Below are 15,288 nucleotides of genomic sequence, written 5' to 3'. Positions count from 1 at the left end.
CCAACATCACATGAACGTTAAGATCGCGGGGGGTTGTGCGGAGACCTAGGAGGCCTGTGTGCCTCAAATTCTTCGTAAAATAAAGTTTTCCCTCCTCCTCCTCTCGCTCCGCTGGGGTGGTGCAGTGGTAAGACGCCTGACTACTGTCCGGAGTTCCCGGGTTCGAACCCAACCACGGCGGCTGCGTTTCGATGGAGGCTAAACGAAGTGGCGTCTGTGTGCTGTGCGATGTCAGCGCACGTTAAAGATCCCCAGGTGGTCGAAATTACTCCGTAGCCCTCTACTACGGCTCCCCTTTCTCTCTTTCCACTTTCACTCCCATCTGCATCCCTTCCCTTACGGCGCGGTTCAGGTGTCCACAGGATCACATTTGGCCACACCCCTCTCTTTGTACCTTATCTATGTGCCCTGCTTCGGAATAAAATTTCAGTTGTTATTCAGCGCCTGTGTCTTTGTCTCCTTTCCTTCGTGTTTCGTCCCGTTCCTTGCGCTGTTTTATTTCATTATGCAGTACCAACTAGCCCGGCATCTTGCACTTCTGAACCCACATTTCCCCCCTAACTTTCGAGCTTCCATCAGGAACCATCCCCGAGGAAGCTGAGGAGACCGCTATAGCTATTGCGCTGGCATACACAGATGCCAGTTATGTATTTAGCGATTCTAAAACTGCCATTCTAAATTACGCCATGGGCCGGGTTCATCCTCCGGCGCAACACCTGCTGCACATGAACCCAGTTTCCACATGTCAACTGGTTTTCTTCTTTGTCCGAGACGTTCCGTTTCAAAGTGCAGTCCCATTTTGTGGAGATTTTGGCGCAAAACTCTTCACAACAAGTTTTTACTAATATGGCACTGCTCTTAGGCAACATAGACAAAACACCTTTCGCCCGATCACTTTTACCGATCGTCGTGGAAAGCTCGTTGACAGTCTGCCGTAGCTTGACGTTTACGAGGTGATCGAAGCTTGGCATGAGGAGTTCTCCGCTTTCAAGCATTTTCTGGACATCTAAAAGAGGCTCGAGTGCATCTCTCATTAAGACTGCCTTTGCATAAAGAACCTCTTTTTCAGAAAGTATCGATCGAATAGCTTCCGCTTTGGTGCTATCATGCCAGCATTCAACAAGTTCTGTTAATGAGCTCCACATTTCTATGACGACAACATGCGCTTTGTAGAAGCTTTGCCATCTGTTCGGAACTACAGAAGGAGGCTTCTTTGCATCCGCGCCAAACAGACAATTAGAGGCACATATTTCGATGTACTTTTGGTGCAGCTTCTTAGCGTGCTTAAATAATGCTCCAAACTTGATCACTGCGGATCGAACATCAGACACGCAAGGTGACGAAACCGCATGGTCAACGCTCACATGGATCAAATGGGCTAAGCCCTTTACATGCAAGATGTGGATCGCTTCAGCTTCGCAGATCTCACGTACCATTTTTCGCATGTACTCCGTGGAATCTGTGGCTACGGCTACAACATCCTTCCACGTCTTGCCCACAGTAAGGAGAGCCTTCCCGACTACCCGGGCCACTGTGTAGCTGTTCGAAGCATTAACTCTGTCGACGTCGACTAAACAAACCTGCTTCTTTTTTGCTTTATCAGAGTGTTAATGGTAGGCACTCCGGTTATGTCAGGGGATTCGTCGACGATAACATTCACTTTAACGGCTTGCATATCATCACGGATTTTCGTCATGTGCTTGTCAAAAGCTTCTTTCAGGTATTTAATCCGAAGTCGCTGTCCAGTCGGCATAGTTTTAGCGGCCTTGCAGTATTTGCATACGAAATCCCCCAGAGGTCCGTCCGCCTGATGCATGCTGATTCCACTGTACGCCAGGGCACGAACGAAGTCCTGAATCACGCCATCCGCTTCATTTTCTTTCGCACGCTGCCTACAGGAAACATCGAAGAGCGTTGGCTGAGATGTTCCCGCCTTTTCAGCTTCTTGGACCGCCATCTTCAACTTCTTATGACGCGATGACGCGAGATGCTCGCGAGTTCGGTCGTAGGGCATCTTCGCTGGATCGGTGACCATCTCGGTGTTGCAGTACTTGCACACCAGCGCGCGGCTGCCTTCAGAGTCTTTTGTTGTAGTCTGCAAATCCTCGTGTTCTTTGCACCAATCATCCAATGGCTTTCGTTTTCTTCCCATCTTGAACGTTAGTCAGCAGTGCTGCGAATGCACGATGTGTAAATATCGCCGCTGCGCGTGCCCGAGCTACCAGCGCTGTGTTCTGGACTCCGACTTTAGATGGCGCCACGGGGCCTGCTATCAACGATTGTCTGTCTGTCGTGTCTGTCGGTCGCTTTGGCCGCTTTTCGGTTGCGCACCAACTGGAGGCACAGCAATTCTATGGGCACAGTTGTTTCAGAAATCGGGAAAAATCGGGTTTTACCCGATATTTTAGGAACACGCTCGAGGTGCAAAAATCGGATACTGCGCCTTTCTCTTCCTGTGAACCAGTTATTATTATTGTTATTATTATTATTATTAAGGAGTATCCGTGTGTCGGAGTACCCGGTTTCGATCCCGACCCCCGGTGGCTGCGTTTCGATGGAGGCGAAAAGAAGTGGCGTCCGTGTGCTGCGCAAGGTTGTTGTGGCTGTAGGAAAAAAAAAAAAATTACTGACGATTACGTTACTTCCTAATGCGAAATTTGAGCGCAGCAAATAAGCTGTTTCACCTTTTCGATAGATTGAGGCAAATCCGCCGCCACCGATCTGGCTCTCTGATTGCCACCGCACAGGGGTTGCATTGGCGGAGGAGCGAAGAAAGGAATTAAGTTCGAGCCGGCGCTTTGACAACCGGAGACTCGCAGGAAGAGGGGGGAGGGGGGGGCGGCGTGTACACCCAGCGGCAAACGATGGGGGCAGAAGCGCGCGCAGCAAGCGGACAACGCGATAAAGGGAGGAGGGAAGAGATAGCAGCGACTGACTGATGCTGCTGACGCCGATAGTGAGTCAACCCCAGCTGCGGAGTTGGTTTCAGGGACAACGCCGCTGATGCCGACGCAAACAATATGATACCCTCGCTTCCGCAGCGCCAAAAACCAGGTCTAGCCGTGGGAAAGTGGTCACGTATTCGTCGACGTGCCGGGGCCTACGTGAAATAACCGGCGCGTCGGCAACTGAAGAGCACTCTATCCGCCACACAGGAACAGGGGGGGGGGGGGGGGGGACCCTCCCTCCTCTTTCTGCATGGCGGCGACGGTGTTCTATGCAGTCACGCTATCTTGACTCTCTAGCGGCGTCAGCGGCATCCAGCGGTATCAGTCGGTCGCTGCTAGCGCTGGGGGGATGAAAGGGGGGCGGAGCTGGTTACGAGGCCGACGACGACGCCGACGCCGACGCGAAACCCAGGAACGGACGCCAAAGAGCTGCGCTCTAAAAAGAAAATGCACGGGCCTGCTACTGGCTCTGTAGATGAGTGACTGATTTATTTATAGGAAGGGAAAGGCGCGGTAACTGTCTCACTTGTTTTCTGTGGACACCGCTACCGCGCTGTAATGGAAGGAAGGAAGGTGGGAGTGAAAGTGGAAACAGAGGAAGAGGAGCCGTAGTGGAGGGCGACGGAGTAATTTCGACCACCTGGGGATCTTTAACGTGCGCTGACATCGCACAGCACACGGACGCCTCTTCGTTTCGCCTCTATCGAAACGCAGCCGCCGAGGTCGGGTTCGAACCCGGGTACTCCGGCACAGTAGTCGGGCGTCTTACCACTGCACCACCCCGGCGGGGCAAAAAAACTGATTTATTTATAGGAAGGGAAAGGCGCGGTAACTGTCTCACTTTATTTCTGTGGACACCGCAACCGCGCCGTAAGGGAAGGGAGGAAGATGGGAGTGAAAGGGGAAAGAGAGAAAGAGGAGCCGTAGTGGAGGGCTACGGAGTAATTTCGACCACCTGGGGATCTTTAACGTGCGCTGACATCGCACAGCACACGACGCCTCTTCGTTTCGCCTCCATCGAAACGCAGCCGCCGAGGTCGGGTTCGAACCCGGGTACTCCGGCACAGTAGTCGGGCGTCTTACCACTGCACCCGGCGGGGCAGCTCTGCTGCTTCGTGCGGACCGTGCGGACAGAAGAGAGAAAGTAGAGAAAGAAGGAAAAGAAGAGGGAGAAAGACGCGCGCCGCAACAGCCGCCGTCCACCACCTAAGCGGTGGCGGGTGCAATGACGGCCTACAACAGATAAAATTTCGGTGGCAGGCTAGCCCCCGCCCCAAGCGGCGTTGACCTAGCAGTCCCACCCTCGTAGGGCCAGAAACAACCACCCTTCACCCGCCCCTAGTCAGTGCACATTAAAGATCCTTAAGTGGTCGAAATTACTCCGGAGCCCTCCAATACGGCATCCCTTTCTCTCTTTCCGCTTTCATTCCCACCTTCCTCCCTTCCCTGGCGTGGTTCAGGTGTCCACAGAAACAATTGTGATAGATACTGCGCCTTTTTTTCATGTAAACAATTTATCAAAGGGACAGAACACTGAAAGTTAGGTCTCGATGTTTTTTCGCCGCAGTGGAAAGATTGATGTTAAAATGTTCGATTACATAACGATTTTGTTAGAAACGCTGCAGAAAAGTTTTACCAGGAATTTTTCGATCAATGCGTGCACCCGTTTTTATGTAGTCCGATGCTGGAATATGAGCAGTGACCGCGATGATGACTGGTGGTCAACAAAAAAGACGTACTGAAAATTAAAACTTTCACTGCCAGACAGTAATCACACATTTTTTTGTGTAGAGTAACGCCTTTTTCAGTTTTGCACTCAATGCTGTTACGGCACAATAACGCAGGACTCGTCGACGAAAATTTTAGTGGGCACTATCATCGCTTCATTCACGGAAGTGCAAACACTGTGGCACCATCTAGTGCCAAATCCTGAAAGCATACCTCGCGGTTTGAAAGGAAGAGTGGTTTTTATTTAAGGACGCACTGGAGAGAGCGCAAAATATAATAAATTCTGACAAGTACTCTTAGAAGAGAAAAGAACAATGTGCAGTTACGAAAATCAGCGATATTTTGCTCACATGTAGTCACGTGGGGGCTACACTTAAAGTACTAGGGTTTCTCCACTAGATAGCGCCTCGGTTTTTTTTTATGCGATTTTCAATGGCATATTAAAATTGTAAGGCCGCTTTTTTTTGATATTGTAGTGCTCGATCTGTACTATATGAGGCAAGATCTTTTAATCTCCACCATATTCTCATGACATATTTTGACCAGTGTTCTGTCCCTTTAAGAAGCAGCCGGGTTCGATCCTGACCGTGGTGGTGGTGGTGGTGAAAAACATTTAATAATTCTAAAGGGGCGGAGGTATGCATGAGCCGGATCTGTGAAGATCCGGTCCTTACAAATACTAGGTGGGGTCACTAGCACGGGACCCCAGTGGCGTCGGCCGCTACCCGGGCGCGCTCGACCAAGGCCTTTTGGGCCTGCAGGTCATAGCAGCCGGGCAGGGTCGCCTCCCAGTCTTCCCGAGTGGGGCTGGGGTGAGGAGGAATAACTGGGTTGGTTGGGCAACCCCACACCATGTGGTAGATGTCCGAAGACTTCTCCGCACAGTGCGGACAACTGCCCGTGAAGGAAGGATTAAAATGTTTCAGTGCTGCCGGGCACAGCAGTGTTGGTATAGAGACGGAGTAGAAGCCGCTCCTCCGTCTTAGATAGACCTTTACTCGCGAGAGGGTAACGGCTATGGCAAGATTTATAATAAAGAACAATGTCTTTAAAAGAATAAGTGGGTTCGAATTCGAGATCCTGATCTAGGGGGTTGAGATAGACCGCCGGCGGCTGCGTTTCTATGGAGGCAAAATGAAGTGGCGTCCGTGTGCAGTGCGATATCAGCGCCAACGTTTGTGAGCGCACGTTAAAGATCCCCAGGTGGTCGAATTACTCCGAAGCCCTCCACTGCGGCTCCTGTTTCTCTTTTTCCACTTTCACTCCCACCTTCCTCCCTTCCCTTAAGGCGTGGGTTAGGTGTCCACAAAAACAAGTATTACAGATACTGCGCCTGCGAACCAATTAACGGTTCGATACAGTAACGGGGTTACTGTAGCAGGAGCACAACATCGAGCGGCCGTGGCTGTGATAACGTAAGAAAACACGGTGAAAAACGTTTATGCAGCACAGAGGAGACGTAGACACAAGCGTAAGGAACAAACAAGACAGGACGGGTGCTGCTCCTCCAATTGAATTTTATTTGAAAAGGTTTGACACTTACAAACCATGCTCGTGGCGCGAAGTCTAATCGCAGTTCTTCAATCAAGTAATTTTATTCTGAAGCAAAAATAATGACGGCGTGCTGACGCAGTTGTCACCAGCCTTTAGGCTGAAAAACTGTGAAAGGCTGTATTATTTGGTATTCAAGTTTATCTTTTCATTGGCCAAGGACCCGTGTCTTCCCAAGCATAGGTTTGCATTTGCATTTTCCGGCAGCGGACAGCAACATGCCCACTTACTCGATCCTTAGCAAGATTAGAAGTGTTCAAGCGACCTTTCATTGAAACAGTGGCCAGTTTGGCTTGTGAACTTAGTTACATGCTTGAATTTGCACACGGCCTTCTTCCTTGTCATAATCGGGCAAATTTTTGATAGCTTGCATGGTGCTGAAAATACTACGTTAACCTTGTAACGGCTGCCTATTTTCTTGAGGTTGTGGGAAACCTCGTGGAGATGCGGAATTACTTGGCTGCTTATCTTTTTCCTCTTTTCAACCCCTTCTTCCTTGATTATTTTTTGCAGGAGGCCCTCGCAAACAGCTGAAATGTTATACCTGCAGGAAACCAGCCATGCGCAGCCGCTCTACCTACCTATATTAACGCTTTCTGGCATTGATGTGGACAAGTTCTTTCTAATACGACGTTGATGCAATTCATAGTAATCCCTCGGCTTCAGATTTTGAATGTGCGTTACTGTAAGGGAGAAGAGCATTTTTTCAACTGGGATTATAGACCTTTGCATCGGGCGAGGAGGTTGTCGAAACGCCTCCTCTCTGGACGGTTGCAAACCGGTTCTGCTGCCGCCTCCACCATGTTGACGTCAGGCGCACACAACAGCCCAGCGAGCAATATGGCGACGCCTAGGAGGCCCTCGTTGCAAAGGTCTATACATCTAACAGATGTGGTTGTTAGTGAAATAAATTTCCAGGTCTAAAAACTGTATGGCATTATCGCAGGGAAGTTCGTATATAGGTACAATTCAAGCTTTCATCATCAATCTTTAAAAGCCGTAACACTCAGGTATACAGCTTCGTCACGAGATGAGGCATGCGCGTATATATATATATATATATATATATATATATATATATATATATATATATATATATATATATATATATATATATATATATATATATATATATATATGTGTGTGTGTGTGTGTGTGTGTGTGTGTGTGTGTGTGTGTGTGTGTGTGTGTGTGTGTGTGTGTGTGTGTGTGTGTGTGTGTGTGTGTGTGTGTGTGTGTGTGTGTGTGTGTGTGTGCGTACGTGCGTGCGTGCGTGCGTGCGTGTTTCATATAAGTCTTCCAGGATCCAGAAATATGTATAAGAAAAGGCGGCGCACGAACGAAAACAATGATTTATTTCCGACGTTTCGGCCGGGGCCCGGCCTTTCAAGCACAACTTGTCTGCAGATGAAAAGGAGGCAATTGATTCCCTGCAGAATCGGCATGTTATGGTTATCAAGCCCGCAGATAAAGGTGGCGCAGTGGTAGTCATGAACAAGAGTGATTATATCGTTGAAGCAGAAAGGCAACTTAATGACATCACGTTTTATAAACGTTTGGACGCTGATCCTGCTTGTAAATATAAAGAAATCGTAATAGACAGCATAGCAGAACTTGTCAAAGACGGAAACTATTCGAAAAAGCAAGCCACTCGTTAGTACCCCTCAGCCCCCAATCGCAGGGAAATTTTATCTTTTACCCAAAATTCCCAAGCCCGGAAACTCCGGCAGTCCAATAGTGTCAGGCATTGGAACGGTTACTGAGCCTTTGTCCCGCTATGTCGACAGCTTAATCAACATCATTCCGCCCATATTTTCGTTATACCTAAAAGACACCAACCACTTCTTAACATATATTATCACCTTGACGTTCCTCATGGCTCTCTACTGGTGACGATGGATCTGGCTTCTCTATACACTAACATTCCCCATGAAGATGACATCCGTGCGGTGCCCAACGCACACGCCTATCTATCATTCATAAAACCGGTCGACTCCTCCACTCTGGTGGTCCTGCTGAAGCTAATTCTACAATTTAATAATTTCCAATTCAATGGGGATCATTTTGTACCAGTGAGCAGTACCTCGATAGGAACCAAGATAGGCCCAAACTACTCCAACATTTTCGCCTTCCTTGACGAAGGCCGGGCTCCGGCCGAAACGTCAGGAATAAATCATTGTTTCCGTACGTGCGCCCCTACCTCTTCTCATATAGTATGCCTCAGTTATCGCATTAGAGATTTGTTTTTCGCTAATTCGATACGCCCCAGAAGGGAAGTAGGCGTGCAGAATTGGTCATCATCCGACTACATCCGCGAGCTTAGCTTCGGAACGAAAATGTTTCTCCACCGGTGCTGCGCTTACGGGATCTGCTGTTTCGCGTAACTTTGCTCGCGAAAAACAATATGAAGGTTTTTTAGATTGTCACTCTGAATGCTTTTCTGTGCGCGGTTTGTCATGTTTGTCGGTTTTAGAAGCTTCGTACTTTTCCTAACAGTTTTTTTTTTGAAATTCTTTATTTCAAGAAGTGGGTGTACGTGTCACACCTGCGATAATTATCATTGTCTTCTACACAAGCGTGGAGTTTTAATCAGGAATAGGTGCCAGTTCTATGCGTTCAAAAAGGCGACATTACGAATTCCCGTTGGTTATTGTGCCCAACTGGACGTGGTATAGAACCCTTGCGAGGATGGTGGAGGACTATTCAAGCACTACTCAACGCTCCAGAATCTGCAAGCATACTCTGAACGCGCCGTTCGGGATGCCAGAACATGGCGGCCTTCTTATATTAAGTCATATGCGTCTCAAAGACTGCTGGTTATTTTCCTCAAAACAATAATGCGTTATATTAAGCCATATGCGTCTCGAAGACTGCCGGTTATTTTCTTCAAAACAATGGTGCGTGCTCACAAGGAGGATTGACCATGACCAGACAGTGAGCACCAGTTTCTTTTGAAGGGAAAAATACGTAATGATTGAATACTGAAATACTCAATTAATAAAAATTAAGAGGTAAAAAAAGTAAAAAAGGAAACACTTTTATTCAGAAACAGAGACAGCTGAAGTTTGAAAATGGAAGCCGTGAGCTTAACTTTGGGAGTAGAGATAAAGAAAAGAGAAAAGTGTGAAGATTACGTCATCAGGAGTTATGTTTCAAGAAGAAATTTTTGGATAGCAGCTGAGTATACATTCCCGTTGTTGTGCCCTAGCATAGATACACTAAGAGATTAAAAAAAAAAACAAAAAAAAACGTGATATAGGTGTGGACTGAGCTGCGTATTATAATTTCTACCAGCCATCTTTGCAAAGAGAAGCGGGGACAGATGAGATGAAAATCATCTCTTGTTTCAGGCTGAGTCCGTTAGGACACAATGAGGATATCTTTAGACCAGGCTTATATAGGTGGAAATTTAGGTAGAAAATAAAGCGAACACTGTTAATTTATTCTCACCAAAGAAAATCAAGACCAAGCCCGTAGCGCGCAAGCTAGAGCGAGCTCGACCAATTTTTTCGGTTCCTAAAGAAAACGCTTTCCAACAATGAATGACGTGGAAGCATATGAAGCGATGGCGCTCTACTGGCCCGCTGACGATACGTGCCTGTTGCTGGCAATGGGTGGTGGCGTCATCGTCATGCCTGAAAACAAGCACAGCACCAGCCTTAAAAATAGGAAAACGTCTACATGATTCGGGACGCATGCTTTTGTGCACGAGCCAACAAGCACAACAAATAAACGAGTTATCAGACGTCCTGCGTGGAAACCAATCCGTATCTAGTCTTCTGCGGGTTGTTTTCCGGCACTTCAGGGCTTTGCTTTCGGTGACTGGGTTCCTCACGGAGATGGTCGGCTGCTTCGGCGATGACCTGGCTGAAGGTCTGAGCTTCAACGTTCTGGCCCATCATATACAGAAGAAACCAGTCACCCAGAGAGCCATGGTCCAGGAATTCGCGCAGATCCCTCTCCGGAACTAAGTGGAACCTAGAGAAAGAACGAGGGCAGAGGCTGTATGTGAGGCTCAATTGAACTTCGCTACACGAAAAAAAAAAAAAAAAAGAAAAAAAAAAAACGAAACATGTTTACGTCACGCTCAAGACTTATAGTGCTCTTCTGAGAAAATAGCAGCAAAATAACTGTCAGGGTATTTCCCGAGTCACAGCGCTAGTGCAGGCACTGCTAGCCTTGATAGCGTTTACAGTAAACGTACGTTCTCGTTACCGTTTTATCCCTGTATGGACATGCCGTACATAATTAAAGTTACGAGTTCCTCATGTTTGGCTCGCGAGCAGAGGGACATAGTGGATGAAGAGTTTTGTACCGAGGGGTACACTGGCCACAGTTTAGCCAAGAAGAAGAAGAAGAAGAGTGGTGGTGGTGGTAGTAGTAGTGGGAGGCGGTAGCTGTCAGCATGGCCGAGAACTAACTGGACGTAGGGCTTCCTGACATTACGTTTGGCAGCAGCTGCCAACTCGGGCCTCTCCTTTCATATGGGATATCACAATCAGCCTGCCAAAACCCCTGCATTCATGTTATCCTTAGGCCACACAGCCACGTTCATACGGCTCGCTTAAAGCGGGGCTTTATATGTTGGCTGGTAGCTTACGCTATTGCGTCATCGCGAAGGTGGGAGTGAAAACGGAGAGAAAGAGGAGCTGTAATGGAGGGCTTCGGGCCACCGTGCGATAGAGGCTTTCTCTTCATCGTGCTTTAGTGGTCAAAAAGGCATATATAACGCCATAAACAGAGTAAACTACTATGCGCAAAAGCCATGTCTTTACCTTCAAGCCGAACCTAAGTGCAGCCATGCAGATAGCTCTCGCTTAACTCCATGTTTAACCACAAGCTAAACCACAGCTATTTTTTAACTAAAAGGCAAGCGTCACCTTGCAGCCCTGGTGTTTTGGAACCTACTAGAGCCAGTTTGCTGTGCATCTATACCTCGAACAAACATGCTTTTGGCATGACGCAGATGATCAGTAAACAGAGAAAACGACCTTGTGCGCCCTTTCCGTCAACTTGAAGTTAAGCAAGTGCTAAGTATAGGGAGCATCGAACAGGACCGCAGGAGCTTTTATTTGGGCGTGATATATAGCAGACGCGAACACTTTTCATTATAGAGAATTTAAGATGTACAGCATAAAAAAAAGTGTTGATTTCACATGTTTGTTTGAAGTGAACATGGATTGAGGAGATTTGCGAAGATTTGAGGAAGGTTCACGAATAAATGAACAAATGACCTGTTGAAAAGGCACTTGTCTAGAATTTTCGAGTATGTTCTGCTCAATAGATAGTGATTCACGCACAGGAACTCCAATGGCCGTGTGTCGGAGGCGTAGCTGTCGCAGCGGTCCGTGTGCACCACACTAGTCATCATACCTAACTTTTGGCGGGAGAGGAAGGCGCTAGCCTCAAGCCTTGTGGACAAATAGTTCAGAGAAACACTTTAGGCAGGGCTCGCTTGAGGCGGCCCATGTTTTAGAGTTTCTGCTGGATCAAGCAGGATATGGGTGGTGATTTCAAATTGCAACACTCAACCGGTACGGAAGTTTTGGGTGCGTCATCGACATACTCAGAGGGAAGTGACCAGTGGATACTACACATTTGATTTTACACCAGTGTAAGAAAAATTTAATACAGTGTTCCAAATACAATGAGGCCAGGAAAGCAAGACAGCAGATAACTAGCTTATTTAGTACGACTGCACTACCTGGTTGAATGGTATGGAATTCATGAATCAACGTGTAATTTTTTAGTTTGCTGTTACAACGAAGTTATTTTTTCATTTTACAGGTAATGGTAGTTAGTTGATGCATTCTTAGCGGAGGATCTAGGCTTCTAGACTGCGGAAGATTCTACACGCAGACAGGCACGAAAGCTTCGCTGAGAGGACAGTACTGCTAACTTAATAAATATCCGAAAAATGGCCACAATTTCACACTGCAGCAGCAAATTCGCAATTTGCTGGTGCAATTAGAGCGAGTGAGGTTATGGGCGTTGACTTCCTCCAGTGTACTGACCGGTAGTGCAGCGCTCGTGACCTCAAGGTACGGCTGTAGGCTAGCAGCATCCTCTGGGCAACCACGGCCGCAGTGAGCGCCGCAAGAACGACAAACCAGAACCAGAGGAACACGTAGATCTTCTCGTTGACGATGTTCAGTGGCAGCACGCAGACAGCGTCATGAGTCTCTACGTTGCCCGATGAACCAAACTTGTGGAAGTGGCACTTGGCAACACGCGGAAAAACGCGCACCATCGGGTCGAGCCTGTTTTCGTAGTCATCGTCGCGAGTCACGAAGCTGACGACCTCGAGGCCATAAGTGAGGAACTCGCCGTCCAGGAAGGCGTCGATGAAGAAGAGCTGACACACTACGTTAAAGAAGGCCAGGGCTTCGCATGCGAAGTACTTCCAGGCGTACCGGTCGGAAGATCCGAGGTTCGACAAAAGGTACTTGACCAGTAGCTCCGTTCTTTGACCCTTAGCGCCCGGTTCAAGGACAGCGTGAAACTCGAGGCTCTGAACCATCATCTTGAGCCTTCCGCCTTCCCACGCCTTCCAGAGCCAGCGAGGAATGTAAAAAAAAAGGGCCTGCAGAAAGAGCACCAGGCAGACCCACTGGTAGTACTTGTGGTACTTGACGTCCGATTCATTGGTGAAGTCAGCCCCATTGCCCACGCCCGGGTAGACAATCCGCTTTCCGTCGGCGTTCGCGAACAGGCTCTTGATACTGTACGTGGCGTGGATCCAACAGTAAACGTTTATGACTCCAGCGGGAACTCCAGAGGACCGGTCGCAGTCAATGGGATCACCTACATACTGCTTCGTGGTGACAAGAACAGCGAAGGCTACCAGTATGAGCACAGTGAGCTGGTGATGGAGGCGGAACACGAAGCAATCAATGCTGACCTTGCGTATGCTCAGAAGCTTCTTGAGACTACCAAGAACATGCAGCATGGTTGCTTACGACCTGTATCGTAGAACTTTCGCTTCAGAGTACTGCTACGCAGGCACAGATCCGACTACGTATGTCGGCGCTGCGCAGTTCTGTTGAGAAATTCTTTACAGCCAAAAACGTAATGTATATTTCACGTTCGAGAAAAATCTACTGATATTTTTGGATATCGCTGCAGAAACATGTTCTTACAAAAGCCTGCAATCTAAGCCTGAATGAGGCAAGGACCTCACATTGGCACCACGTGTCCGTGTGTTTCGCCAGACTTCCACTCACGTGGTCGCTTTTGCTTTGTGGGGCCGTCAGCTCGTCGGCGGAACATGCACAGGAGCACTATAAACACTCAAGAGCTCATTTGTATCACACACTCCACAGTGGCTGCCTGGTAGCAGTCACCAAAAGACGAGGCCAAGAAACACACACGGAAGACGTTGCAGAAAGCCTAAGCTGCTCACCATACCGTAGTTCTTGATCATGAGTCATCCATTGCTGCTAGTGAGAAAAAGCATCTTTGTGGTGACAATAACATACACCAAACGTCCATGGGTTCTGCGCGTCAGATTGGCCTTCTCTGCTGTGATATTACATACGTTCCGCAAGAGTGGTCCACCGGCTGGCTTTTGATGCTGTTGGATGCGAGCGCAGAAGTTTAATGACTAATCGTTAGCGCTGCATCTGCAGGTTTTGTCCCACGTGCTTGCCACATGTGGTTTTTTTTCAGCCTTTCGAGCCTCACCAGCGAGTATGGCGCCGCACCTGCAGATCCTGCGCGCTGCCTGAAACGGCACCGCACTCCCGCTGTTTTTCTGCTCTTTCACGGTCGCTGCAGCCCATACAGCATAACCGACGGTGGAAAAGGCAGTATTGTGCAGAGACAGTTTCGCGAAAGCACTACGCAGCAGCTGTGAATCCTAGGCCGCGATGCATATTGTGCGCCCCGCGAGTAAATGTTTTTTTCTTTATTTGGGCGAGCACACTTCCGCTGCTGTATTTCCAGCGCGGCAAATGCTATATGCCGTGAATATAACGTGCGCGCCTCTGATGATAAATGGCGCTCCTACTTTCGAATTGTTCTTCGCTTTCCTTGGGTGTCCTGCATACAATGAGCCGAAATGGAAATTTGAAGCGAAATTACAAGTGTTTTGGTGAGACGTGTTCAACGGCAAGCATGCATTGCGGCGAGATAATCGGATTGAGATTGCTTATTAAGATCACGCTTTTTGTGCCTTGAAAAACAGATAATATCTGTGGCGCTGCGTAAACACAAGAGCAGTCGCTCATACGATGACATTTGGCAGACACTTCATTCTTTATGGTTTTAACAGTGCCGACACTAATGCACACGTCGACACGTTGGCCCATGTGTGGGCCATGTGTGGCCATGTGTGTTAGGAGATGCTATTCATAACTACTTGAAGTCATGCAGACCACGTCCGCTGCTTGAACGACATATACAACATCGAAAGGTTCCGTTTATTTTTAAGATAGCTTGTACGTCACAAAGACCATTACAGCGTACGGGGAATTGCTTGCACATTGGCTGTCGGAGCGCGATATGAAGATAAGCGCGTATAGCACAAGGGCGCATTTTCATCGCTTTCTTGGTCTCGAGCATGGAGATTTCTATGAATTAGGTGCGAGTGACCTATTAACAAAGGTGCCTGAATCGGACCGGCAATGCGGAGTGTTGTATTGGTTGGAGTATATATACGCATGTTGCAAAAGGGAAATCAACGGCGTTACAAGTTTGGCAAAGCTGTGATCGCTTTCTGACCAAGCAGTGAGATATAGCATTGCGATTTTCACCCGTTGGCCAATTTAAGCTTGACGACAGTAATCATGCATGTGATTAAAGTCGGTTACTCGCCTAGTGCCACCCTCTTCTTTGTCCAGCGCCGTGCAGTAGCTTGCGATAAAAGCGCGGCGCGAAGGGCGTACACTTACATTAAAATATGATCAGTCAGGATAGTACTGCCGGAACATTTTGGTTCCTACCAGTTTGTTTCCCTTTTACTTTTATTTGGTTCAAGAACTGACTTCTTTCGAGAATCTTCATTGGCAGCGTAAAAAAAAAAGAAAACAGGAGGGGTATACTGTTCTTGGTTCGCGCTTCA

General features: G+C 48.0%; 1 protein-coding gene across 1 annotated transcript; it reads right to left on the bottom strand.

Annotated features, from left to right (window-relative positions):
- Positions 1-7,609: 7,609 nt before the first annotated feature.
- Positions 7,610-14,062, bottom strand: LOC146175418 (innexin inx2-like). The gene is made up of 2 exons (XM_084581753.1): positions 12,242-14,062; positions 7,610-10,205 (listed from the first exon to the last, which is right to left on the bottom strand). Exons 1-2 carry the CDS (start codon positions 13,174-13,176, stop codon positions 9,968-9,970), a joined length of 1,173 nt encoding a protein of 390 aa, XP_084437879.1. The 5' UTR covers positions 13,177-14,062; the 3' UTR covers positions 7,610-9,967.
- Between the last annotated feature and the right edge of the window lie 1,226 nt (positions 14,063-15,288).

This window comes from Amblyomma maculatum, chromosome 10 (assembly GCF_055883805.1).
Source record: "Amblyomma maculatum isolate TAMU_Amacu chromosome 10, ASM5588380v1, whole genome shotgun sequence".
In the NCBI taxonomy this organism is placed as follows: domain Eukaryota; kingdom Metazoa; phylum Arthropoda; class Arachnida; order Ixodida; family Ixodidae; genus Amblyomma; species Amblyomma maculatum.
This window is presented reverse-complemented; position numbering and strand designations above follow the sequence as displayed.

Bases quoted from the DNA above. Each gene is read 5' to 3' on its own strand.
- LOC146175418 (XM_084581753.1), bottom strand. From the start codon at position 13,176: ATGCTGCATGTTCTTGGTAGTCTCAAGAAGCTTCTGAGCATACGCAAG. The intron at 10,206-12,241 runs GTCAGTACACTG...TTCTTTCTCTAG, and splicing joins TCACGAGCGCTGCACTACCG to GTTCCACTTAGTTCCGGAGA.